Raw genomic sequence first — 25,189 nt, 5'->3', positions numbered from 1 at the left:
GTCTCAAGAACCATCCTCACACACAGGCTATAGCAGAACCAAACATAAAGCTGTAGAATGCTTATATATCACTGTTTCTCAAAATGTAAATAACAAAAAACAGATACTATTAAGATCTTTTTGTATTATAGGGGAGATAGAAGGAAGGAAAGAATCAAGGTGAATAATAGTTTGGCATTTAGGAAAAGGGTGCTTTGTTTTCTAATTCATTCTTCTTCATTTCCTATTATTTTTATGCTGTGAATTAATCTCTTTGATATATGGTCTCCTCTTATTCTTTTGCTCTGGGCCCAGCAGGGGCTTGAGTCCATCAATCACATTATCTTTCTTGTAGGCATCATCAAAAAGATCTGCTGATGTAGTCTCAAGAATCTAAATCTTTTTTCAAGTCTGCTGTTGTCTTACCAGTCCCTCCCTTAAAATCAAGAATCTAAGAAAGCACAATACAGCTTTGCCTTTGGACTCCCTTTATTCAAACTACAAGCATTATATTTAATCGAAGGATAAATCTCTCTTCTGCTTTACCCAAAATCCAGTTACTTAAAGGCTAGTTTTAGGAGCATGTCATAATTATTGAAATTGTTTCTCAGAAATTCATAAGACATTGGTGTGTGACTTCCAATGTTTATACTTGGTCTATTAGTAATTATTATTTTTCCTGAAATTCCACATTTTCAAAAAGTTAAAAATATACCAGGAGCTTTAAAGACCACCTTCAAAGTCAATTAGCTCCTATAAATTTTTATCCAAACAGTTGCCTGGCTAAAAAATCCCACCTGATGTGTGTTAATTTTAGCAGTGAAGGAATACTAACACTGTTAGTATAAATAGATAAAAGAAGGCTTTTTGGTCTTTTTAGGTATATAAAATTGAGTCCTTTGATATACAAAATTTGGTGCAGAATGATAGTGAACTGAGTTGTGGGGGAAAAAACCTCTCCCTAGCTCTGAAGTAAGGAGTCTGATCACTGGCATAACACAGACAGATGGCCTTCTGAATCTCAAGTGGGTTTTATCAAGGCTTAGTGGTTAGCATTTTCTTTATTTTAGAAATACATTCCAGAAGTTTAATCGAAGTCTGTGAGAAATATGATCCAATACCCAATTCTGTACTAACTTCATGGCTTTTCAGGGCATCATAATTAAAGAAGGGCTAAGTCAAATGATTTGCAACATGTTTGGAATGGCCATTTGTAGAAAAACTAAAATAAGCCAGACATTTTATGTTTTATTTCTAGTATTAATAAATCTTATAAAATAGGTCTACAAATGCAAATTATGATAAAACAGACATACAAAAAAAGTTGATGTAACTTAACCTTAATCACCCACCTAGTCAGTGTCTTTTGAATGCAAAGCTAGGGCTCATTAGTACAAATAAATCACACTCCCAGATCCCCCGACCCTCAATTTCCATCTGATCTGCAGGAATGAACAACCAAGGAGGAGAACGGGTTCTGTTCCCACTGCTACTAGCACACCCTGCATCCTCTAGACGTAAGAGCAAGCCTCCCTCACCACCACCACCATCACCACCATCACCACCACCACCACCACCACACACACACACACACACACACACCTCTGGAGGGAGAGGACAGGGAAAAGAGGTTTTCTTCTTGGGTGTGTTCAAAGTATGTGATGCAAAATGAGACTGTAGATTAGGTGATGGAGTAGATCTGACCAGCGCAGCTTGACGTGGAACCAATCCCAAAGACAACGATTATCAACTTGCCTACCACCTTGGAATCACTGAGCTTTCAAAAGTATTGATTCAAAATCTTCTTCTTAGAGATTCTGATTTGACTGACCTGCGGTGGGATCCAAGCATCAGAACTATTTAAAAAGTCCCTAGATGATACGTGGGTGACCATCGAGAGCCGTTGGCCTGGAAGGCCAGGGTATGGACGTGCTCCTAAACGCCTCACATGAGCTCTTTTCCCCTGTCACTTGTACCTAGCGCAATGTGAGGAAAAGAGAAGTGAGGGGCAGAGACACAACCAGGGCCACATTACCTGGGTGGTGTCCTCCATCAGCCCGCGAATCTTTTCCACGACATCGTTGCGACGGTGCTGGCGCAGGGCACTAATTAACTGGGCGAGGCTGGCCTCAGGGCCGCGGATGGTCCAGTGCTGCAGAGCCGCGTAGGCCCGCTCGTGGTCCGCTGTGTATCCGTTGGAGAAAGCGGCCACCTCCCTCTCGCTGGCATTGCACAGAAACTGATAGATATCCTTCCACTGGCTCCCCACTTGGGCCGCTACAAGCTTCAGGATGTCAATACCTACACCAGGGACAAAATAAAATTAAAAAAAAAACAAGTTCAGAATAGGCATGTATTATAAGGAGGAGGCTTTCCTGTTGCTCTGTGTCAAAGGAATTTGCCTCCTTCCCCAGGTACCTGGCCAATGCAGTCCAATTTGGGAACCAGTCTGATACGCTCACATGAAATTTCATATCCTGGTTTGGGGATGTAGCTCAATGTTAGAGGACTTCTCTATCACACACAAGGCCCTGGGCTCAATCCCCACTAACTCAGAAATAAATAAGCAAACCCAACCAGTGCATTGATTTAAAAACATTCACTTCTGGAATGTGAAACCAGAAGAAGGTTTGATCTTGTAAGTATAAAACATCAGCCCCAGAAGATGTTCTAAAAGCCAAACCCAGTTAAGGTAATCAGAGTGAGTCCTTTGTTACTCTAAATACAGCTTTAACCAAATAAATTAGAGGTTCCACACCATAAAAGTGGTGACTTCATGAAATTCAGAAAAACTATAAGCTACAAATTAAGACTACTACTACTACTGTGGACAGGTAGGGGACTACTGTGTTATTATTATTACCCGGCTTTGTTGAGACAAAGAATGTGCAGATTTAAGTCAATTGGCAATGTACACAACTGTTTCAGCCCAATAGACATGGTTCCAGACTCTACTTCTATGCTCAACAATCAATGTTCTGGTCTATTCAGTCTTCTTCTAGGTTGACTTGCATAGCTATTATAAAGATAACAGCCAAAATGACATCATCATCACCACCATTATCTTCCAGGTATTAAGACCAGGCATTAATTAGTTCACTGGACATGTTTATAAGGTATTAATGTCCTGATTGTACAAGTAAGCAGAAAAAATATAGCAAGAAATGTTAGGCTACTGGACCAATATCACAAAATTAGGTGGAGTGGGTACTTAACCCAACTCACAAGGTTGGTAATCTGAACTGCCATAGATGTAACTACAATTAAAAGTGTTAATACATGCTACCTTCCAAGAGGGAGCATATGCCTTTGAGCAAACTACCCAGGCTGGTTTTTGTTTTTGTTTGTGTTTCTGTTGTTATTGTTTTGCCAAGTATCTTCCCCCCAATATTTTAATATGTATTAGTCCCCCCTTATCCATAGAATACAGTGGATACCTGAAACCACAAACAATACCTAATCTTATAGTTCAATGACTCTTTCATCTTCATTGGGCACTTAACATGCATTGTGACTGCACCTTTTACAGTTTGAGCCAAAACAACAACAACAACAACAAAAAAAAAACCTAGCGTTAAATTTCTTTTGTCTTCTTCACAATTTTACAGGTGAAAGATTCATTCTTATTGTCAGTTTTAGCAAACCCAGCATTATGATTTTCTTTCTTTCCTTATTAAGCAGAGAAACTTCACCTCTTCGCTTGCTTGTGCAACTGATACAGGAGGATTTTGAGTTCAGAGTCAGGCTCAGTAATGGCAAGGTGCTAAGCAACTCAGTGAGACCCTGTCTCTAAATAAAATACAAAATAGGGCTGGGGATGTGGCTCAGTGGTCGAGTGTACCTGAGTTTAATCCCAGGTATCCCCCCCCCAAAAAAAAAAAAACTGGACAAAAGAAAGCACTTAGGGTTTCTCTTGCTTCTGTGAATTGCCAGTAACACTATGAAAAGCAAAACGGTGGACAGGTAGGGGACTACTGTGCTATTATTATTATGGATCATCACACTTGTAAACTCTTTAATAAAGAGTCAGTCTGTGGTCCTCAAATCTGATGAATACAGAGTGAAATGCCAAAATCACATCTCCAGATTCCTAATGATAAGCACTTTGCCAGGACCTTCTATCAGGTGAGATTCTCCACAAGTAGCTTACTTTGGTGTCTCCTGCTTTATGGCATCTTCTATCTACAATTACAAGTTAGCTTTGCCTGTTTTACACAAGAGTATTCTCATGTAAAGGGTCTGGTATTTTACGTCAATAGGTGAGTGAGTCCTCCAAATCCATATCATGACTTTGAATGTGGCTCTGTTCACATTCCCTAATACTAGAATTGTTATTATTAACAATGTCTTAAAAATGTTCGTCACCTAGTAAAAAAAAAGGGGGGGGGGGTGGTCAAGTTTCAAGTGAAGTTTAGGAAAGAGAGGAAAACAAATAGGTGCTTATTACCATTATGATTAATTGGATTTTTCAATTAACAAGCAGTTGGGAGGGAATATTTGTTACTCCCAATACTTGTTGAGGAAAATATTTCTAAAATGAGCTATCAATTTTTGCCTGAGAAAATAACAATAATAATTACAGAAAAATTTCTGAAAATGGAGGATTCGCTGTTTCCTCCATATAAGTCCTTACTATACCACACAATCCTGTTAGGTAGATGATTTGGAAGACTGTCTACATATACATCCAAAATCAATTCTCTGAAAATTGTTTTCAAAAATTAAGTTCCTAGTAGAAGGCTGCTTTCTCGTTAACTATAAACGTAAAATGCCACAAAACATAAAAACTTCAAAAAAATATAGAAGGCCACAAATCAAGACATAAATTTACTTTTAATACTGTTCTCCCTACTTGATCCAGTTGCTTTTTAGTTTCAATGTTCAGTCAGATACAGAGCTTTTGATTTCAAACAAATAGACTCCTCAAAAAACCAAGTTCTATTTAAAACACTGCAGGTAACTGTAAGAAACAAGCCAGCTCTTTTTGGTTAATGTGGTAGATTCTTCCCAACGCCAAAAGGCTTGTTAGTCCCTGAATCTAATTTAGGTCAATTTGACTAAGACCCACAGTGTCTTACATGAAAACATGACTGCATTTTCTTATAAGAAGGACCATTGCTTAAATCTTCATAACACTGATGACAGTGTGGCTTTGGGCAAACCACTAACTGTCACGTCCATTTCCTCACTGTACAATGGAGATACTCACTGTGGTCACTGGGAATGAGCTGATTAACATTTTCTATGTAGTTGATTTATTTTGGGAAGTACCCCCATGATTACAAATGCTGCATATATACTGAACACTAAAACTTAAGGCTCAATGTATTTCAGATGCAAATACACAGCCTTTATAGAGTAATTATAGAGTTTAAAAAGCTTAACAACCATTCCTTTTTCAAAACCCTGTATTTATACTTAAAAAAAAAAAAAAGTCACAAAATAAAGAAAAACATGAAAGAATGGATACAATGAGATTTTCCTTCAAATTAAGCAGACCAAAAAGCTGAATTTAAAAATTTCATCTTGTTCTCTTACTCAAGAGGATCTCCCCACTATGGGAGCATCCTAGGGCAGTCATGTTTCTCACTTCTGTCCTCTCCCACTTGAGAGTTGAGAAATCAAAGAGTAGGCAACTGCTCCCTCAGGAGATACCAGCCTCTCAGCTTAACACATTATCACAAAACCCCAGTGGGGAGAAAAGCCTGAACAGTTGAACTAGCCTCTGAGTTGGCTGTACCTTGTCCCTACCCCATCATGAAAAGTAAGACCAGTGGACTATTTCAAGAGTATTTATTGAGCTGCCCCTGTGTGTTAGGCTGTGTTTGCACAACTGATAACCCTTATGTAATCAGAAGGCAGAAAAAGTCATCACCAAGAAAATGAAGCAACATCAAGGAAACACAAGTTTGTCAGACTGTGAAAGTGTTCTTTTTTTAAAAAAAATAGTTTTAGGTTAAAAAGTAACAATAAAATTATGGAGAAAAGCAATACTGTAATTAACCAAATTGAGACAGGTACCTCTTGGCAGGGGGTGGGGGAGGGAAAGGAATGCACACAGAAGGGATCTCAAAGATATTCATACAGTTCTATATCCTAAGCTAGATGGATGTAGAAAAATGGGTCTTCTTATTTTACTACTATATTCAAAAGTTTATTTATTACTCCTCTTAAAACTATCTAAACATTTATATACATAAACTCATGCATGATCACCTTCCATATCCACAAGTTTCATGCCTGCAGATTCAAATAACTGCAGATCAAAAGTATTTTTTCAATCACATCTGTTTGGATATGTACAAACTTTTTTTGGCCATTATTTTCCAAACAATACAATATAATAACTAATTACAAAATATTTGCATCAAATGAGGTATTATAAGCAATCTAGAAATTAAAATATATCAGAGGATATATATATATATATATAAAATTGCTATGTTACTGTCAAGTACTATGCCATTTTATAAAAGGGACTCGAGCATCCTTGGATTTTGATATCCCTATGGGGGTCCTGGGACCAATCCCCCATGCACATGAGGAACAACCATATATATAAGATGTATGTGTGTATGTGTGTGTGTGTGTGTGTGTGTGTGCAAGTGCTTTATAAACATATACTTTTAAGCAATTCACCTTATCAGTAAAAAATATCACATAGAGGTTGGTGACTAGTACAAGGTCATACAGCCAGTTAGGGGTGCTTCTGTTGTCATTAATGGAAGTGACCCAGTAGAGGAGCATAGTACTCACAGGAATTAATGCTCCCTTAGCCTGGTTATCTGGTTTAGACATGAACGTGCTCCAGGCTGGTCATGGTGTCTACGCTCCCTCCTGGTCTATTATTACTGACCAAGCAGACTTAGGGCTGTTTTCTCTAGGACTAGCAAATTTATTCCTCTTCACTAAAATTCTGATACCCTATTTAAAAAAGGGGTGGGGGTTGTGCTCTATATGTGTAATAAAAATTGTAATGCATTCCACTATCATATATAAATTTTTAAAAAAGCGTGGGGGAAAGTTCAAAAAACTTTTTCTGCAATGACAACAGTAAATATTTGAGGCTTTGAGAACCCTACACTCTGTTGTGTCTTCCCCACCCCACCTGCTGTAACATGAAAGCAGCCACATACCCTATTATAGCATGGAGCATGAAAGACCATGCATACAAATGTGTGTGGCTGGGTTCTAACACAATTTGATTTACAAAAACATGTAGACAGATGGATATGGCCCACAGGCTATAGTTAACCAACCCCTGTAATTCGTAATATAAAGACCACAGCCAGATTGTCAAATAGCATAAGCATTTAGAAAAATATTTTGTTAGATACACACACACACACACACACACACACACACACACACTGAAAGCTCCTACCACAATTATTAATTTATATGTGAAGTGACAGGAAGTGAAATGGAGACCACTTCTCTGCTAGACAGGTGCTCTGGTCATCTGTCCCATCAGAGTTCTCAAGAGTTTTCATTAAGACTGGAAACAGTCCCAATGTGCTGAATTGGTCTAAATTGTTTAATTAAATGAATGTTTAGCCTCCATTTTCTTACACTGAAAAGTAACAAAATTCTCTACCACTGAAGGGCTGATAGGGCATGCAGCCCAGCATTGCTTTTTCCCATAGTGCCAGGTCCTAGAGTTGTGGCTGAAATTTCTGAAGAAGTCATCAAAGGAGCCAGGCCCTATAAACCAGAGGCGGTATATGCCAGAAACTGAAAAGGTAGGTGGTCTTGGCTCCTGGGGAAAGGATGAGAACTGTAATGGAAAGATCATGAACTTGACCATTACAAGATTCAATTTCAAACTCCAACTCCATAATTTGTTAGTTGGGTGACCTTGAGCAAATGATAACCTCTAAGATTTCAATGTCCATGTAAGTAAAATGGAAATACTACCTTTTGTCTGGCACGATGGATACGATTATGTATGTGATCAGGTATTAAAAATGCCTGTCACCGTGCCTCAGTATACTATGGCCTCCTTCCTTTGCCCCCTCTGTTTCTGCATAGATAAGAATCATAGGGAGGGGATGCACCTAAAAGGTGGGAGGAGTTCTGCATAGACATTGGGATTATAGGTGCTAACCAACAAGCATAGCACCAGGATCCCGGCTTCCTGTGCTGCATGGACCCCTTACTAGTGTATGCAAGGAGAGGCAGCCTCACTGAACTCACCCACTAGAAGTCCAATGTGGATGGAAAAGTACTGCTGCCACCACCTCTGCTGCACACAGGGAATCACAACAGGATCAGTGGGCTGACACTGACTTGATATACAGCAAGAGAGTGCAAGAATAGAGGCACACAGTAATAAATGATTATTGCAGAAGAAATGGCATTTTCCAGTGCATTCTAAAACCTTGAATTAGACATAATCTGGGTGACAATGCTAATTCAAGGATCACTTCTTAAAAGCTCAATGTCAGCTCCAGTATGCAAAAATGCTTCCTTCTCTTTTTATAAAATCCTGAATAGATCTTAATAATTAGAAGAGGTGCTAAAGTCCTTTCCCTTTTGGAGATAAATATCTGAAATGAGCGCCTTCAGTAAGACCCATACTAAAGCCTTCTTTGGAAGAGGAATAAAAGACAGCAATTATGGAGCCAGAGGAGACAAAGGCTCCCTGTTATCACAGCACCCTAGATTTCATGGCCTGTAACCAGGCTTCACACAGAATGGGTGCATCCAAGGGCTGAATATGGTTATAAACTTTTTGATGGTAGCAAAGCCATCAGTTAAAAAGGATTCAAGCATCTCTCATACTCGTTAAATGTGATGTCAGTTTTCCTTCTACAAAACGAGGCAAAATATAATGAGGCAATTAACATGAAACCTCCTCCCAGGACAGATGACTCCACAATTACCCCATTCTGGTTTCTCAACACACACACAACAGTCTCCTGAGAGCTACATGTGGATAACAGTAGACATAAGCTTAAGACGACATCCCTCCCAACACCACCCGGATCCTTGAAAGATGCTTATGATAGGCATGTGCTGTGTCTATGGCTTGCAAACTGCAGATCCAGGGGCAAGAATGGACACAAGACATACAATGTATGTACAGATCAACATATGTCAGGTTCAGAGACTGAAATGAAAATCTGGCTTCAGCATTCCCGGATCCACATTCTATGCTGTACAATGGTCCTGTCCTGTCTTCAGAGATGCCTTTCTAATCCTCTCCTCCCCAAGTCTCATATCTGCTTTGAATACCATTATCTCAGCACCCACCAGAGCCTAGCATATATTTGGAAAGACAACCAATACATTCAAAAGAATGAAGAAATGTGAGTGGAACCTGGGCGTCCTGGAACCCAGTTCTGGCACAAGAATCTCTCCTTCACCCATCCCTCTTCCAACTGAGGGCAGCCTACCACTTGCCCTTCAGAGGCCAGAGCTCACAGTGGAAAGGCCTTGCAGACTGACCCATTGCAGTTCTTTCTTTCTGCTGAGATCAGCAGTGAAGGCCATGTTTGCCTGCCCTGACAACAAAGTAAGTGCTCCTAAAAGCCACCAACCCATGTGTTTCATAGAAACAGTACATCACTGAGGGTTAAGGAGTGGCACGTGAATGGGGAAAACCCCAGTGCATTTATTACAAAGAAACTGCTTCTTCAGCACTGGGAACTTAGTAGGCCCCAGGTTAAAAATATTCTCTCACTAATTGAGGCACAAAGATTGAACAAACAATTTGGATTTTTTTTTAAAACCTGAAAATGATTTCTGAATTAATCGTTATCTTACTGAAGTTTCAATAGACAATAATTATAAACTCACGTGAATCTTAGGAGCTACAAAAAAAAAAAAAAAAAAACCACTGTGCAAAGATCTCTTCATGTTAATGGGTAGAATATTTTTCAATGACAAACTATCAAAATAGTAGATAATTTTCCAAATGTAAAGTACCCCTAATGCTACAAGGAAAACTAATAATCTTTTATCTCATTCCACAGGAAACAAAACAAAACAAAACAAAAATGCTTTCTTCTTATTTTGTCTTAGTTATTTGAAGTCCCATTTATCTAAAGCTATTGTTTTATTTATTCAACAAAATTTTATTGAGTATATATTTTATTCTAGGTACTGGGGAGACAGCAATGAATGAATGCAAAGCAACACACACACACACACACATTCCTTTTCTTGTGTAGACCATGTTCTATGGGAAAATATGGAAAGAATAAACAAATAATAAAATACCGAGTATGTTAGTGAGGAGTGTTAAGAGGAGGAAAATTAAGCAGGATGTTGTGGAGCAGTGGCCTCATGGAGGGACATCTGAGTCAAGACTGAATGGAGCAAGCAGTGTTGCTATCTGGAGCAGGGAGTTCCAGGCAGAGGGAACAGAATATGCAAAGTGACGGTGGGTAGGAGCAGGGAAGGAAAGGTGCTGGCATGTGCAAAGAGAGCTGATTGGCTGCAGCAAGGGAGTAAGGGAGAGGGAGTGGTGAGAGTCACAAGGTGAGAAAATTGGAAAGAGGGCAGATCTGGAATTGGAATGAGGCCTTTTGGCTGTTAGTCTGCATCCAATAAAGTCACTGGAGGTTTAAGAGAAACTTGACACTATCTGACTGAAACTTGAACAGTAGCATTCTGGCTATTGTGTCAAGAATAAACTGAAGGGGCAACCAGGTAGAGGGCACAGCAACGATCCAGAAGGGAGTGAGAGTGATTTGGGCCCAAGTGGTGGCTGTGCAAGTAATTTGAAGTGGTCAAGTTCTGCATATATTTTTTAAAGTAGAAGTGATGAGATTTGCTAATGCATCAAATATGGGGTCAGAAAGAAAGAGAAGAATCAAGGATGACCAAGGTTTCAGATGGAGTACCTGGGAGAATGGAGGACCACTTTCCATGATGATAATGGATATGCATGTATGGTTTAAAATTCAGTGTTATCCATCTTAAACATAAGCATATTAGACATCTGTCAAACAGAAGGATATTTCCATCTTGAGTTCAGGTACAAGGTCCAGGCTGGATAGATGTGCCTGGGAATTTCCAGTGGACAGGTGGTATTTGAAGCCATGAATTACCAAAGGGGGGAGTATTTGATGGAAAAGAGGTGCAAGCATGGAGCTTTAGGGCTCCACTGTTTAGGGGTCAGGAAGATGAGGAGGAATCAGCTGAGGAGAAAGGGAAGGAACAGCCAGACACAGGAGGAGAACAGGGAGTGTGTCATGTTTTGAAGGCCAAGAAAAGAAAGCTGTCACAGGCCAAGTAGAGGAAAACTGAGAATAGAACAATGAACTTAGAATTGTGTTGTCAGATTACATGGAAAAGAGGAACAATTGTGGCTAAAATATGGCCATATTTCACTAATGCTAATACATCTGAATGCAAATTTTAACAAATGCCTTTTCATAGCTTGGTTGCACTAACCCCCACCCATCAGTGGTATATATATATAATATGTCTCCCAATCAACTGTGTCACAGATTTGAAGAAGTATAGTAAGAGTTATTATTTTTTTAATTTATAAACTTAAACCCACCAATCTGTTAAAATTTGATGAATCATCACCAACCCAACACACTGAGTTCTATACATCGGCTGCAGCATTAGCCACAAACTTGTGAAGAACGATCGACACGATTTCAGAAATTCTTCCTCCTCTGCAAAATATGCTTATATAATACTTGACCAGGTTGATTCAAGGACACACTTTTAGGGATTTTTTTTTTTTCTATTTGTATCTGATCACTATGTGCTAGAAATGCTGATTTGTTTTTCATTAAAACAGTTTTAAATTCAAAAACTGTTTAAGGAGCTGTAGGAAAAAATAGGAAATATGAAGTTAAAGAGTAAAAACACTTTTCCCCTAAAGCCAAGAGGAAGAAGTAGTGGCTCTGGAATGACCGCTGCTCCTAACTCCCAAGGACACAGGCCACATCTCCAGCTACTCCGCACAGGAGATAATGCTTTTGAGGCCTTTCCCTTGTCACAGTTCTGTGTGCCTTATAGTTCTCAAACTCCCTAGGAGTTTCAACAGGAAGGTGCTGTCTGATGGAAATAGCACTGTTGGAAGCGAACTTGGAAAAGGCAGTGGGGTGGGGGTCTGGGGTGCAGAGCAGCCCAGCCAACCCCACCCTATAAAACGACTGCAGCAGACAGCAGCCCTGCGGCAGGAGGGCCTGCACACAGCAGCCTCTGAGACTGCTGTGTCTCAGAAATGATCTGCTCCCTTTGCCCAACTTCCTGGTGTTTACACTTCAAGTGTACTTCCCATAGGAAATGTGGGCTGACAGGATGACTGTCTGGAATTTTTAGTCAAGGAGTCTCTGGCAGAGGAGGAAGGGCTGGGGCTGCTGCTGCTGATTGCTTGCTGCTGCTGTCTGGTGCTGAGAAAACCACCAAGCTACAGTGATGTGAGTTCCGATCAGCACGACTCCATCACCTCTGACTTACTGCAAATAGGCTTTACTTTTTAAAACCTCTCAGCTTAAAATTTTTCCATGCCAAGCGATTTATGAAAAAGTAGAAAATCAGAGCAGCTTCTACAGAGGAAAGCTCATTGTGGATGACAATTTTCTAAGTGGTTTATTTTAGAACACGCTGGGCAAACTGGGTTTTGCTAAGGGAAATAAAATTTTTCTTGGTTTGAGCATGGTTTAAAAAAAAAACACACAGCAGGGTGGAGATGTAGCTAAAGGGGTAGTGTGCTTATGTGTGGCCCTGAGTAGTTTGATCCCTGGCACCAAAATAAATAAATAAATAGATATATAGATAGATAAATAAATAAATTGAAAAGCCTAGCATCAAGTAATTGATGGAAAATCCAAATTCTTATGATCAAGCAGCAGCGTCTAGAGTCAGACTGAAACTTGAGTTTAAAACCAGGCACTGTCAATTCTTGCCAGAGACCTTGGGCAAGTTACTCTGTACCTCATTTTCCCCATTTGTCAATTGAGGACAGTTGTGGCCTTCCATAAAGTTATATAAATTAAGTCACTATTTATAAAATACTGACAATAGGACATGGCACTCAGTAAGCATGATATAAGTTTTCATTAAAATAGACAGTGGAAACTTGACTGGTAGGCGAAACCATTCTTATAAAGCTAAAATATGTAAAATATTATAAAATACATTTTAGTAATCTCAGTTTTTCATCTTTGCACTCACAAATCACCTCACGGTCTTACCTATGTGGGTAGTAGCAAACATCCTAACTTCACTTTACACAAAATTGAAGTGGAAAGGTACTAATTTAGTATCCAGTTCTAATACCTTCATTTCTGAAAACTGCATATGGTGGTTTAAATAATTCAGATTAAATGTTTCCTCCAGCCCTTTCTAAAACCTGTTTCAAGACTTGATTTATATTATTCAAATATATTCACGGCGCAGGTTCCAGTTGCTTAACACTTGTCACCTAACAACTACAAATCCTGGGAAATATTTATACAAGAAACAAACACAATTCCACTCCCACAGTTGTTCTGCATGGCAAATCAGCTCCACAGCTGGATTGGATCTTACCACTTACCCTGGAAAAGAGGAAGGCAGCTACGGAGCTGTACATCTATCTAAGAGACACATTTCCTTAATAACACCCAATAAGACCAGTTCTCCCACAATGAACCAATCCTAAAGGAGAAATGGCACTTGGGGAAGAAAGAAAACTTTTTTCTAATCCTGTTGTTGAGCTTCATAAGGACCTAGAAGCGAGAATGAAGCTGTTATTGAAAAAAAGCTATTTCTCCTTGCTTGCTATACAAAGTGGGGTGACGTTATGTTTTGCTTTGCTTGAGCAGTGAATTGTGGATAGAGGACGGGATGGAAGAAATAACAAATATTATCACCAAAAACTCAAGACATAAAACATAGCTCAATTCAATAACAATGTCGGAGCTTTTAAAATAAATGCACTAAGCAAATTAAGTCCTGGTTCTTAAGAAGTATTTTTCCTCTAACAACAGTTTCACATACAGATTGGGGCATGAGAGTCATGCAAATAAAAGGTTGGACCAGCAAGCCAACTGGTTTTGAAACTCTTTTGAGTTTCAATCTTGACATATGAAAGATATTTGGTTGTGGATTCTTTTTAACTTCATGTTTCAGGATCTGCATCACTGAAGGATTTTACAATGGAAGGAGATATTAGAGATACTTGAACCAAAGGCTTTATGATACAGGTGTCCAAAACCAAGCCCCACAAGGACCTTCCCTTTGCTTCCCTCCGGCACCCAGTGTTGCCCAACTCCACACATCTCCTGGGTGCATTTCTATTTTCACCTGTTGGTGGAATGGCCTCTTCTCCACCATCACCCCAGCAGATGAGCCTCCCACAGCAGGTGCCAGTAATGTGAACAAAGGTCCTTCCTCCCACCCTGAGTGATCAGAATCACACTATCTAGGTAATAACTCTGACTTTCTTTTCCAGTTTCTTTTATACTAGATGCAATCAGACGTGATGGCATTTTACTGCCAGTTTCTAGTGCAGATGTTTCTCTGCAGCCATTTCTCATACGCCTTGTTAAATTTGGCCCTTACTGCATTTCTACTTGGGTTGAAAATCTTGGGCCTCTCTGTCCTGACATCACCTCTCTGTGAATGCTCCAGTATGGTTCATCCCAATGTCCTTCTTGTCGGGGGACAGAAGGAAAGCCAGGCTAGCAGTTTTACCAACATCGCATATGATCTCATTCAATCTGCATGAGCAGCCCTGAGAGAGGAGTCATGTCCACGCAGCAGATGAGCAAACCAAGGACAGTCCTAGCAGCCGGGCACAGTTATATAGTTAGTGCTGACACTCCATACCCAGCTCAATCTGACTCATTGGTTCTCTTTTTTCATTGCACCATGCTGCCTCCCAGGACTAAGAGTCATCAATCCCATCTTTTAGGGAAATTTACCCATGAACTACATCCCCAGCCCTTTCTTCATTTTCCACTTTGAGACATGGAATCACTAAGATACTTAGAGTCTCACGAAGTTGCTGAGGCTGACCTTGAACTTGTGATCCTCCTGCTTCAGTCCGCTTAGCTACTGGAATTACAGGCGTGTGCCACCACATCCAGCAATATAAATATTTTTAATGTGTTTCCCTGCTAGCTCCCATTCCCCACTATGGAATGACAGAACTAGTTCCCATTCCCCACCATGGAATTACAGAAAGGGAGACAAAAAAGAAATGAAGCAAATGCACATTGCAACAGTACATTTGTGTTGGTCTAGGTTCCAACTCTCTGTCCACACACCCCAACATCTTCTCCAAAAGAGGGAGGGACAGGAGTGAGAAGCAGTGGAACACATTAATTACCAGCTCATGTCCAAGACTGAATGCCTAAGTGCCTGCCCAGGCTGACCATGGTCGTGTGGTGTGACTTTAGTCAAATTACTCAACTGTTCTGTGCCTCTGTTCCTGATTCGTAAAACAGTCATGAGTCTCATATCATAAAGTTGTTCTATTAATTAAATGGGAAAATAAATATAAATTCCATAGAACAGACATATATAAGCTTGAATTATTATTTCTCTCCCTCCTTACAAATCAATGCCTCAACAATGAAGTTCCTCTAAAGAAAGTTTCTTATAGATGTATCCTGGACAAGGAAAATTTCAAGGAAAGTTGAGTTAAAGTCAGAGAATGTCAAGAGCAGCCAGAAGCTGCTCAAACCTCTTGGGGATAGGCTCACAGACTGCAGGAAAAGGAGAAATGGAAGGGGAGTGCCTTCACCCACTCCAGGCAAAGTGGGAAGGTGATGTGCATGTTGCAAGAATTTAACAAATTTCTATCATTCCCTTTCACCTCAGCCAAGACCTCCTTATTAATCTCATGGCCACTGCTCTTTCTCCTTCCACTGCCTGAAATCATTCAGTGACAATGCTTAGCAAAGATGGACACATGCCACCTTCTCCTTATTCTCTCTCTATGAACCATCACAATTCTCAGCAAGTCACTCCAGGGAGAGAAATCAGGTCAAAGAATGCTCCCAAGATATACCTTCCTCATCGGTCCCCATGACCCATTGAAGACCAAAGGGACTTTTGCTCCTCGAACCTAAGTCTCCAGTAATTTCACAGGCACAATGAACTTTCCATTTGCTCATTCAAATAACTTGACTTATTGTTTTCAAACCACAACAGCCTCTGTACTTAGCAGTCCTTTGACCAGAAAAGAAACAGGTAAAATATAAAAAGCACTTTCCCAGGAGTCAGAAGAGACAGCCATTGGCTCCCTCCTATCCCTGCAAGCCATATGATCCTGAGCAAATCACCCCTCTTCCCTATGCCTCTGCTTTATCTTGTGTAAAATGTGAAGATTGGACTCAATGAGTCTCTTCTAACCCTTGTTCATTCCCTCTCTCTCCCTCTCCCACCCTCCCCACCCACGCTGTGATCTCCACTGCTTGTAAGTTTTCCAAAAATAAAATAAAAACAAACACTTTTCATGTTACTAAAGTCTAGTAAGCCCTGGTCCTAAGACAGTGCACTTTGAACTTGGTGTTCAAATACATAAAATTAATTGAAAACACCACAAAAGTGGTTTAATAATAAATCTTTGTGTAAAATTTCCCAGTCCTTTCTTGACCTTAGGATTCTTTAAAGGTGAACCTAGTTACAAATTTATCCCAAACATCCCCCACCAACCCCGTCACCGCAGAGCAGGACAGCATAATGTACACAGGAAATGTTTGCTTCGTGTACATTATATTCCCCTGCTTTGCCCAAAGAACAATTAATTCAGAACCTAACAGACTGACCAATTCATTTTTTATTTTTAGGAGAACAGTTCAATATACAGATAATAATAACTCAAACAGATGTAACACAACAAAAAGAAGATCAAAGAAAGATATGTAACAAAAACAAAGTTAATCACTCTCTAACCTAATATATCACAGTATTTTTCCCTAAAGAAACTCATGGTCATCTTTGCTAAAGATATACTCTGTGTACAAGTACTTGGACAAAGTCTTTCTGGTTTTTTTGTTTGTTTTGGTACTAGAGATTTAACCCCCACTGATTTAACTTTACCACTGAGCTATACCCCCAGCACCCCCCTGCTTTTTTTAAGACAGGGTCTCACTAAGTTGCTTAGGGCCTCAATAAATTGCTGAGATTGGCTTTGAACATGCCATCCTCCTGTCTCAGCCTCCTGAGCTACTGGGATCACAAGCATGTACCACTGTGCCCAGCTGACACCATCTTTCTGGAAGCAAAGTAAATTATTTCTGTAATTCCAGCTTTCTACCCTTATATGAGTGACAGTTTTCTCCATCCTCAAGCATCACTTTTAGATTACCTTGTAAGCACAAAGTCCCAATGAGTTAGTTACAAAGATGCACTAATCTAAAGAAAACACATAATTTAGGAAGCCCTTTACTAGGGAGACTTATATTGACCCTAATGAGCCATGAAAAGAATATACTGAAGTGAAGATGGCTTTAATATAGCCCAAGCCTAAAGCTACTTAATTAGTAAGTAATACATAGCAGGACTTGGGAAGGAGTGACTGCCAGGACATGTGCCCACTGCCAGCTGGACCACATAAGACCAAGGTGTCCCTCTGCACAAAAAAAAACAGAATGAAATCCTCAGAGAGGGCATCACAATCCCTTTGTAATCCAGGTACATGTTGGACAATTATGATTTTTAGTGACACACTTGTAGAGGCTTAAAGACTCAAAACATTTGTTCTGTAATAACTGTTCAATCTCTACCAGAACAAATGTGTGTCATGTTCTCCCTAAAAGCACACAGTTGTTGAACATTCTCTTGGTCTTCCCCAACCATGTGTCCCAATTTAAGTAGACATTTTTACTATCCTGCTGTCACTTTCTGATAAGCTAGAGAAAACTTCTTTTACCTTACTATGAGCACACGGTCCTTCTTTAGCACCAGCTTGGAATTAAGCCTGGCTTCTTCCTTTTGACTAGCAGCATGCTGCTCTCCATGCTACAACCCATTGCAAAATCCATCAAGCCAGCATTTACCCTGACAGATATCAGTATAACAACAGACACACTAAATGAAAGCGAAAATAAACTGTCACATTGACCACCCTCCTGCGATGGATTCAAATCTCTCATTTGAGAATGCTGATCTCCAAAGACAGAGCATGCCTTGGCCAGGATCACCAGCCTTTTCGTAGCAGGACAGATCTGGACCTCAGCTCTCTCAGCCAAATGTGATTTTTGCTGCCCACAGCTGCTCCTGAGTACTGCAAACCAACCTCTGAGAAATGAGCCCATGCCTTTGCTCAACATTCTCATATTTTTAAAGAACTACATTGCAGATGTCCTTTTTCTGTGTATACATCCTGCATTCCTCCCTTCCTCCCAGGTCTCAAGCAGTACTATGTGAGTATGGAGTTAAAATATTCCATATGACTCAATTAGTCCTCTCCATTTCTTTTTGAAGAGGACAGGGGTGGAGCTGGACTCCAGGCTTTATGCATTTGTCCACTACTCCTCTTGATCCTGCTCTCCATTCAAAGAACATCAGTTCTCTGAGCAAGTAGATATAAAAATAGGAGGCAAGATTGGAACCCAAGCCACCCTGCCCCCCACCCAACAACACACACAGTTTGGCAAAGAGACCAAGTGGCAGTAGGTCCATGAAAGGTACACTGTGGGGTGAACTTACATATAAGATTCTGGGTAAAAACTGGCATTTATCAGGAGGAGAAGGATGGATTTTAGAACAGTGTTTAAGATAACAGGCATGTCCTCCTAATTGTCACATATCAGAACCACTCTGATAGTTCTGCTCTGTTACTCGTCTTGTCAGCAGACTGGGAAAACAGTCACCATGAAAGGTAAAGATGAGCACTGACTTCTGGAAAGGCTCCAAGAAGAATCAGACTGATTTTCAGAGCTGTGCAAGCCACCAGAAGGTGAGGGAGTAGAAACTGCTAAGAGACCATGGATCTATGGTGTACATCCCCTGCTGGCAACTATGGCCTGCAGGATAAGCCACCTGCTCTTGCAAATCAAGTTTTGCTGGAGCACAGCCCCGCCCATCATTTGCATGCTGTCTCTGGCTCTTTTCAGGCTACAAAAACAGTGCTGAATAGTTTCAACACAGACTGTATAAATCTCGAAGCCTAAAATATCTCTTGGCTTGCTGATCCCTGCTGAAGGTAGGTTACAGAAGATATTACAGTGGAGAAGATACACTCATTTCTAAGGGTAAGAAAGGAGTCTCTTGGATTATCTAAGAGGTTCTCTGTCCACTTGAGAGGGTACAACAGGAAACTCATTAAGCTAAAACTCATATCTGGCATGAAGGAAAAAACACATTTCTAATAAGCCCTTATAAGTTAGCAGCATTGACCCCAAGAACAGCTGCTTGTATTTTAAAGTTTGCCTTCCTTGTGGTCATTATTTCTATGAATCAGAAAATAGACCCAGAGAGGATGAAGAAAAGATGACATGAGCAAAGGACACTGATGTACCTTCTGCGTCATCTCCATCATCCTGACCTCACCCTCACCACAGCCAGCACCTACAGACCACTGACCACGTGGCCAGCAATGTGCTAAGCACGGAGCACACATATCCTGACTTAATCCTCACCACAGCCTGTGTACTTGTGCTGTCTCCATGTGATACATGAGGAAGGTGAATGCAGAACAGCTAAATCACTTGCCCTGGGCCACACGGCCAGTGGTGGAGTAGAACTAGAGTCTTTGCTCTGATCTGCATGTTGTAATGCCTTTTTCTAACTTTCTAATCTTATAAACAGAAGTCCATAGAATAAAAGGTCTAAATAAAAAGAGTACATAACTAAGAAATGGCAAATCAGAATTTTAGAGCCCAGAGTTTCTAGTCTATGATGCTGCTTTCTTCCTCCAAATCCTTATCTCCACTCTTTTGACTCTTTCCTACCCCAGATCCAGCCGCAGGACTCCCACAAGTCTTCTCAGCTTAAGGTCACTCACATAGCTCCATTTCCCTCTATAACAGTTAAACACAAGCATTTGAACAGGTACAAAGTGCCTTGGCCTTTGCAACACCCTGCTCTCCAGTATCTGTGAGTCAGTGTTCACTGTGACAGAGGCAAATCAGATGGGGAATATCAGCAATCTTTTCCTAGTTTGTTTTTTGGATAGGTTAAAGCGCTGGTAGCATGGGAAACTTCCTTTAGCTCTGAAAAATAATTCTTTTGGGCATCTAGGGCAAATTAGTATAAAGAACCTTAAGATCTTTGCTTAAATCACTAACATGGACATCATTATAAGTCAACAGAAGGAAAAAAAATCAATGGTTCAATGGCTTCAAAACAATCCAATCTTGAAAAGAATAAGTATGTTAATTAGATAATGGGTGCCCCAGACCAGTGCCAGCCAACAGAACTTCCATGATGATAAAACACTCTATGGCTGTCCCATTCAGTAGGGTAACTACTAGCCATGTATGCCTACTGGGCCCTTAAGATGTGGCTGGTACAACGGAGGAGCTGAGTTTTCCATTTAGTGTTAAATTAAATAGCTCATGTGGCTAGTAGCCACCTTAGGAGCCAGCTCAGAACTAGATCACCCTTCCTTGAGCCCTGAGCTAAAGACCAGGCACAGGGGACACAGAGTATGACCCAATGTCTACTCTCTAAGAATTTATGAGTTTTGTAATTGAGAAAATCTACATAGCCACAAACAGAGTGGCAAATGGTAAAAGCTAAAGGAATTAAGAAATAGCATCTTGGAATCTAGTTCTCCAGAATGAGACCCCTGTCCTTTTGCTGCTACAGTGCAAGAGCCTGCTTGAGACCGTGTCCCAGTTGCTCTCACAATCCCTGCTCCTGTCCACTTACAGGAGATGTCTTCTCCATCTGTCATGTGCCTTAAGTAACTACCCGGGTGGATCACTATTCCCCATCAAAGCTTACTAGCTCCCTCAGGCAGAGCAGTGAAGAACGGGCTGATCAGGAACGAAACACAGTGGAAACTAGATAAATCCAATTCCTTCATTTCTCACCCTTTTCTTTTCCTTCACAGCCTAAAATCTGAAAGAAAAAGGAAACATGATGGAAAACAGGAACAGCTGATACTTTGCTCCCTTTAACTGCTTTCCAGAGCTTCTTCCATAAGTTCTGTCAGGGCACTTTTCATTCTTCACCTGGTTTTCAGACTCCCTCTCATATTGAGGGGAACAGCTAGGAAACAGCTTTCTGAGAACCCAGTGTCATACTTTTAGCAAATAAAGAAGCAAGGAGGTAGGAAGAAAGAAGGGGGTAAGGGAAAGAGGAGAGATTGACAGGAAGGAGAGGTAAATCTTATGGCACAAATCAGAATGAACAATGAGGAGACAGCAGTTGGCCCCTGTTCTCAGTCATCACATTCTCAACCAGGACTTGACTTCAGTTCCTCTTCTCTAGAAATGAGGAAGTGAACAAAGTGACTGTTTTAAGATCATTTGAAACTTTGTCAGGGCAATGCACAGCCAGTTGTGAGGAAATTAAGTTTTATTCTTTGCTTTTATTGTTTGTTTGTGGCAAAATAGCTCAAATGAAAAAATTGTTTTCCATGTAACCTTCCAATTAATGGGAGCCTATATTAATCTTAATTTTAAGTTAAACAGAACATTTGGATCACCTCCCACACTTACCCATTATGTTGGAGTCATACTACAAAAAGGAATTCATTCCCCTCCCCTCCCAAAAATGACAAGAGTATGACAATTTGAGCAGTAACAATCAACTTAGATATTGATGACACTGGGACCCGGTAATAAATTCACAAGTAGATTTTGGTATATAAAAATTCTGAAGGGACTTGCCATTCTTGTTGCTGAAATAGATTAATTATAAGAAACCATCCATAGTCCATTCCCAACCTACCCAAACAAAATCACTCTGGCTTCAGAAAAGATCGTTGCTTAAATCCCTAACACCGACATCATTTTATAAGTCAACAGAAGAAAAAAAAAAAAAAATCAATGGTTCAATGGCTTCAAATACCACAGCACCCCCATTCTTCTATCCTCCTGGCCATATAAGGCCTCATCTTATATTTCCAACATTTGGACCCCATGAAAGTAGTATTGCAGTTTTGTGGACTTCAACTTTAAAAAAGCCCGTGGCAGACAGAGAGGGCTAAGTGGAGCTGAGTAATAATAGAAGTCCTTGTTGGAGAGAATGGTGGGCATCCATGGCCTTGCTGCTGAGCACTGGGGGTCTACTTGGCAATCAGGAGCACTTGATTGTCCTGTTTTGTTCTGTTCTTTCAAACTGGGCTTTTTTCTATGTATTTATTTATTTTATGTGGTGCTGAGCATCAAACCTGGTGCCTCACACACACTAAGCAAGGCTCTACCACGGAGCTATGACTGCAGCCATCTGACTGTCCTATTTAACGTGCACAGGGAAAGTGAGGTCTCACAGAATCTCTCATAGAAAGCAACCAGGGTTCCATCTCCACTCTCATCCTCATGAACAATTCAGTGTGAATGGACAAGAACCAGGAAGAGATAGTATTATACAGGATAATCTGCTGGTCAGAACACAGTGCAATCAGATCAACAAGGCCTTGTTTCTAGAGGACTCTGAGCACCAGGAATGGCTTGTACCAAACAGAAACTCTCTTTGTAATAGGATTTTACCTGGTTGTACCTTTGAGACTAGCAATTTAGAAAGAAAAGACCTTCCTTAGAAAAACACCTTAAACATAAACACCCCAACACAAAAACCCAGGGGGAGAGGCAAAGCTGTGGAAAAACAGTCACACCTGAATGCGACTACTGTGATTAAGTTTGAAAGGCATATTGCTGAACTGCTGCTTTCACGGAGGGTATCACTGGATTTATTTTGACTTGGCATTTCCATTCTTTTTACAATAGGATATTGTTTTAAGGGCACAGGCATAATAGTTATTCAGCATTGTAGTTTATACAGTGGCCATAAGAATGTCTACTGTCACCCTATTAAATTGCTTTCTGCTGCTGGCCCAGCTTTTACTTCTATAACTTGCCTTGTTCTCAAGCATGTTGAAAACTACACTGCAAAACAGAGTTTCATAAATGCAGTTCCTGTGACCAAATCTATAAATGCAACAACCAAAGGAAGGGATTTGCCTCTTTAATAAAATGAATAAGGAAAGGACAATTCTAAATATTTACATAATCTAACAGGATGTTCACATTTGCTTTTGCTAATGAGGTAAATCAGGAACAGAACAAATATTCTGACAACTTACAGGACGATTTCATGCAATATCTAATCCTAGATTGGATCCAATACTCAAGGAAAAAAGTGTTCTTTCTATCAAGGGCCTTAGCAGGTCAACATATGACACTGAAATGTGGATGACAAAATATTGGACCCATGTTAAATTATTAAAGTTAAAAACTGTATTATGCTTTTTCAAGAGAATATGCTTATTTTTATGAAATAGACCCTGAAGTACTCAGGGGTAAAGGGCCATAAAGTGATTCAGAAAATTTTATATGTGTGTGTGTATATACACACATATATATGTATGTATATATTCCCTATGTTATATATCATTATATTAAATAATTAATTATTCTATAATACATATTTTACTATATAAAAACCTACATTTTCTACATATTTTTAAAATTTATTTTTAGTTGTTGATGGACCTTTATTTTATTAATTTATTTATATGTGGTGCTGAGAATAGAACCCAATGCCTCATATATGCTAGGCAAGTGTTCTACCACTGAGCCACAACCTCAGCCCTACATATGGTTTTCTAGAGAGAAAGCAACTAAAAACAGAGCAAAGTGTAAAATGTAAAAAAAAAAAAAAAAAAAAAAGACAATATGGGCAGAGGTATACAGGTATTCTTTTTACTAGTCTTACAACTTTCCATAAGGTTGCAATTAGAGAAGAACTGAAGCTTTCTTCAGCTGGCACAGAGTTATTATTCAAGTCTGCATAGGCCCTATCCCAGGTAGGACACTGGCCTCATTCTGATTTCTACTTGGCTTTAGATCATTCACACCAGTCAGCAAGAGAGGCAAAAAGAGTTGTGTGTATGGATGGATTTTTTTTTAACTTTCTCTAACTTTTTTATTATAAAAGCAGCATGTGCTCATTATAGAAAATGTAAGGAAAGTGCAGAAAACTAATAAAGAAGAAAAATACACCATATAAATCCACAATGCTAGAAAAAAATTGTCATTTTGGCATGTTTCCTTTCAATCTTTAAAGTTTTAAGAGAACTGGTATTATGTTATATAAAGAATGTAGCCTGGTGGGGTTTTTTCTCTCTTAATTTAATATAACATTTTCCTACAACATACATAAAAACAAAAGCTTCATTAAATCTTTAATTTCAACACAATATTCTATTATTTAGATAGCCCATAATTTCCTTAGTATTTGCCTAAAATTGGTCCTTTGGTTATTTCCAATGTTTATTATACATAATATTGAGTTAAAGATTAAAATTTTTGTACTGGCACTGACAGGGAAGAGGGGAAGTATTTACCTTTATGATAGTTTCACTAATATAGAATTGATGGGTCAAATGGCATAAGCATTTTTAAGATGAAGTAGAAAAGGCCAAATCACTTTTTAGATATCCAAGGACACAACTTTATTCTTTTAGGGGAAAAGTAACACCTGAATGGGATTACCAAAACTGGGCTAGAATTTCCTTTAAGATTTAAAGAAAGGGAAGTTGCCGCGGTCCAGCTGGGCAAATAACCGGGAGGTGACAAGCAACTTGAAGGTTCAAGCGAGAGCTGCTGTATTACGGAGCAGCAGGGGTATATATACCTAACAGATTACACACACAGCTTGACTCAATTAACATCATCTGGATACAGCAGTCAGCCAGTAAGGAATCACCATCTTAATGGCTCTCGCTGGTGTTGCTTCACAAACCACTCCTCCTGGCAAACTGCCAGGGGCCATCTTGACTTGATTTGCATCCCCAACAGGAAGTTATAGCCATAGTCAGAAAACTGCAATCTTCAGGTTCAATTTGGCTCTGGGACAAGTTCTATGAGCTGCATTTTGCCCTCCAAAGAGGAAAGACTAAAATATTCCAGCCTATATCTACACACACCAACTACTAGATAAGGGATATAGAGCCCAACCCAGGGTGAGCATCTGTCATCCAACAGCCCATCCTATCCTTCTGATGAAAATGGGGTCCTAAAATTTAAGTGTGTGTGTTGGTGGGGGGGTTGCACATGAGGAAAGCAATTGGAATTGAAAAGTAAGATTCAGATTCAAACCTTACAAGTTGGGTTTTGTTTCTTTCTTTCTT

General features: G+C 39.9%; 1 protein-coding gene across 1 annotated transcript in view; it reads right to left on the bottom strand.

Annotated features, from left to right (window-relative positions):
• Tnfrsf21 (TNF receptor superfamily member 21) overlaps positions 1 to 25,189 on the bottom strand; it is a 68,777-nt gene that overhangs the window by 19,797 nt on the left and 23,791 nt on the right. The window contains exon 4 of the mRNA XM_076858612.2: positions 2,015 to 2,280. Within this exon, the coding sequence (XP_076714727.2) occupies positions 2,015 to 2,280 (266 nt within the window). The remainder of the gene's footprint in view (positions 1 to 2,014; positions 2,281 to 25,189) is intronic.

This window comes from Callospermophilus lateralis, chromosome 6 (assembly GCF_048772815.1).
Source record: "Callospermophilus lateralis isolate mCalLat2 chromosome 6, mCalLat2.hap1, whole genome shotgun sequence".
NCBI lineage: Eukaryota > Metazoa > Chordata > Mammalia > Rodentia > Sciuridae > Callospermophilus > Callospermophilus lateralis.
This window is presented reverse-complemented; position numbering and strand designations above follow the sequence as displayed.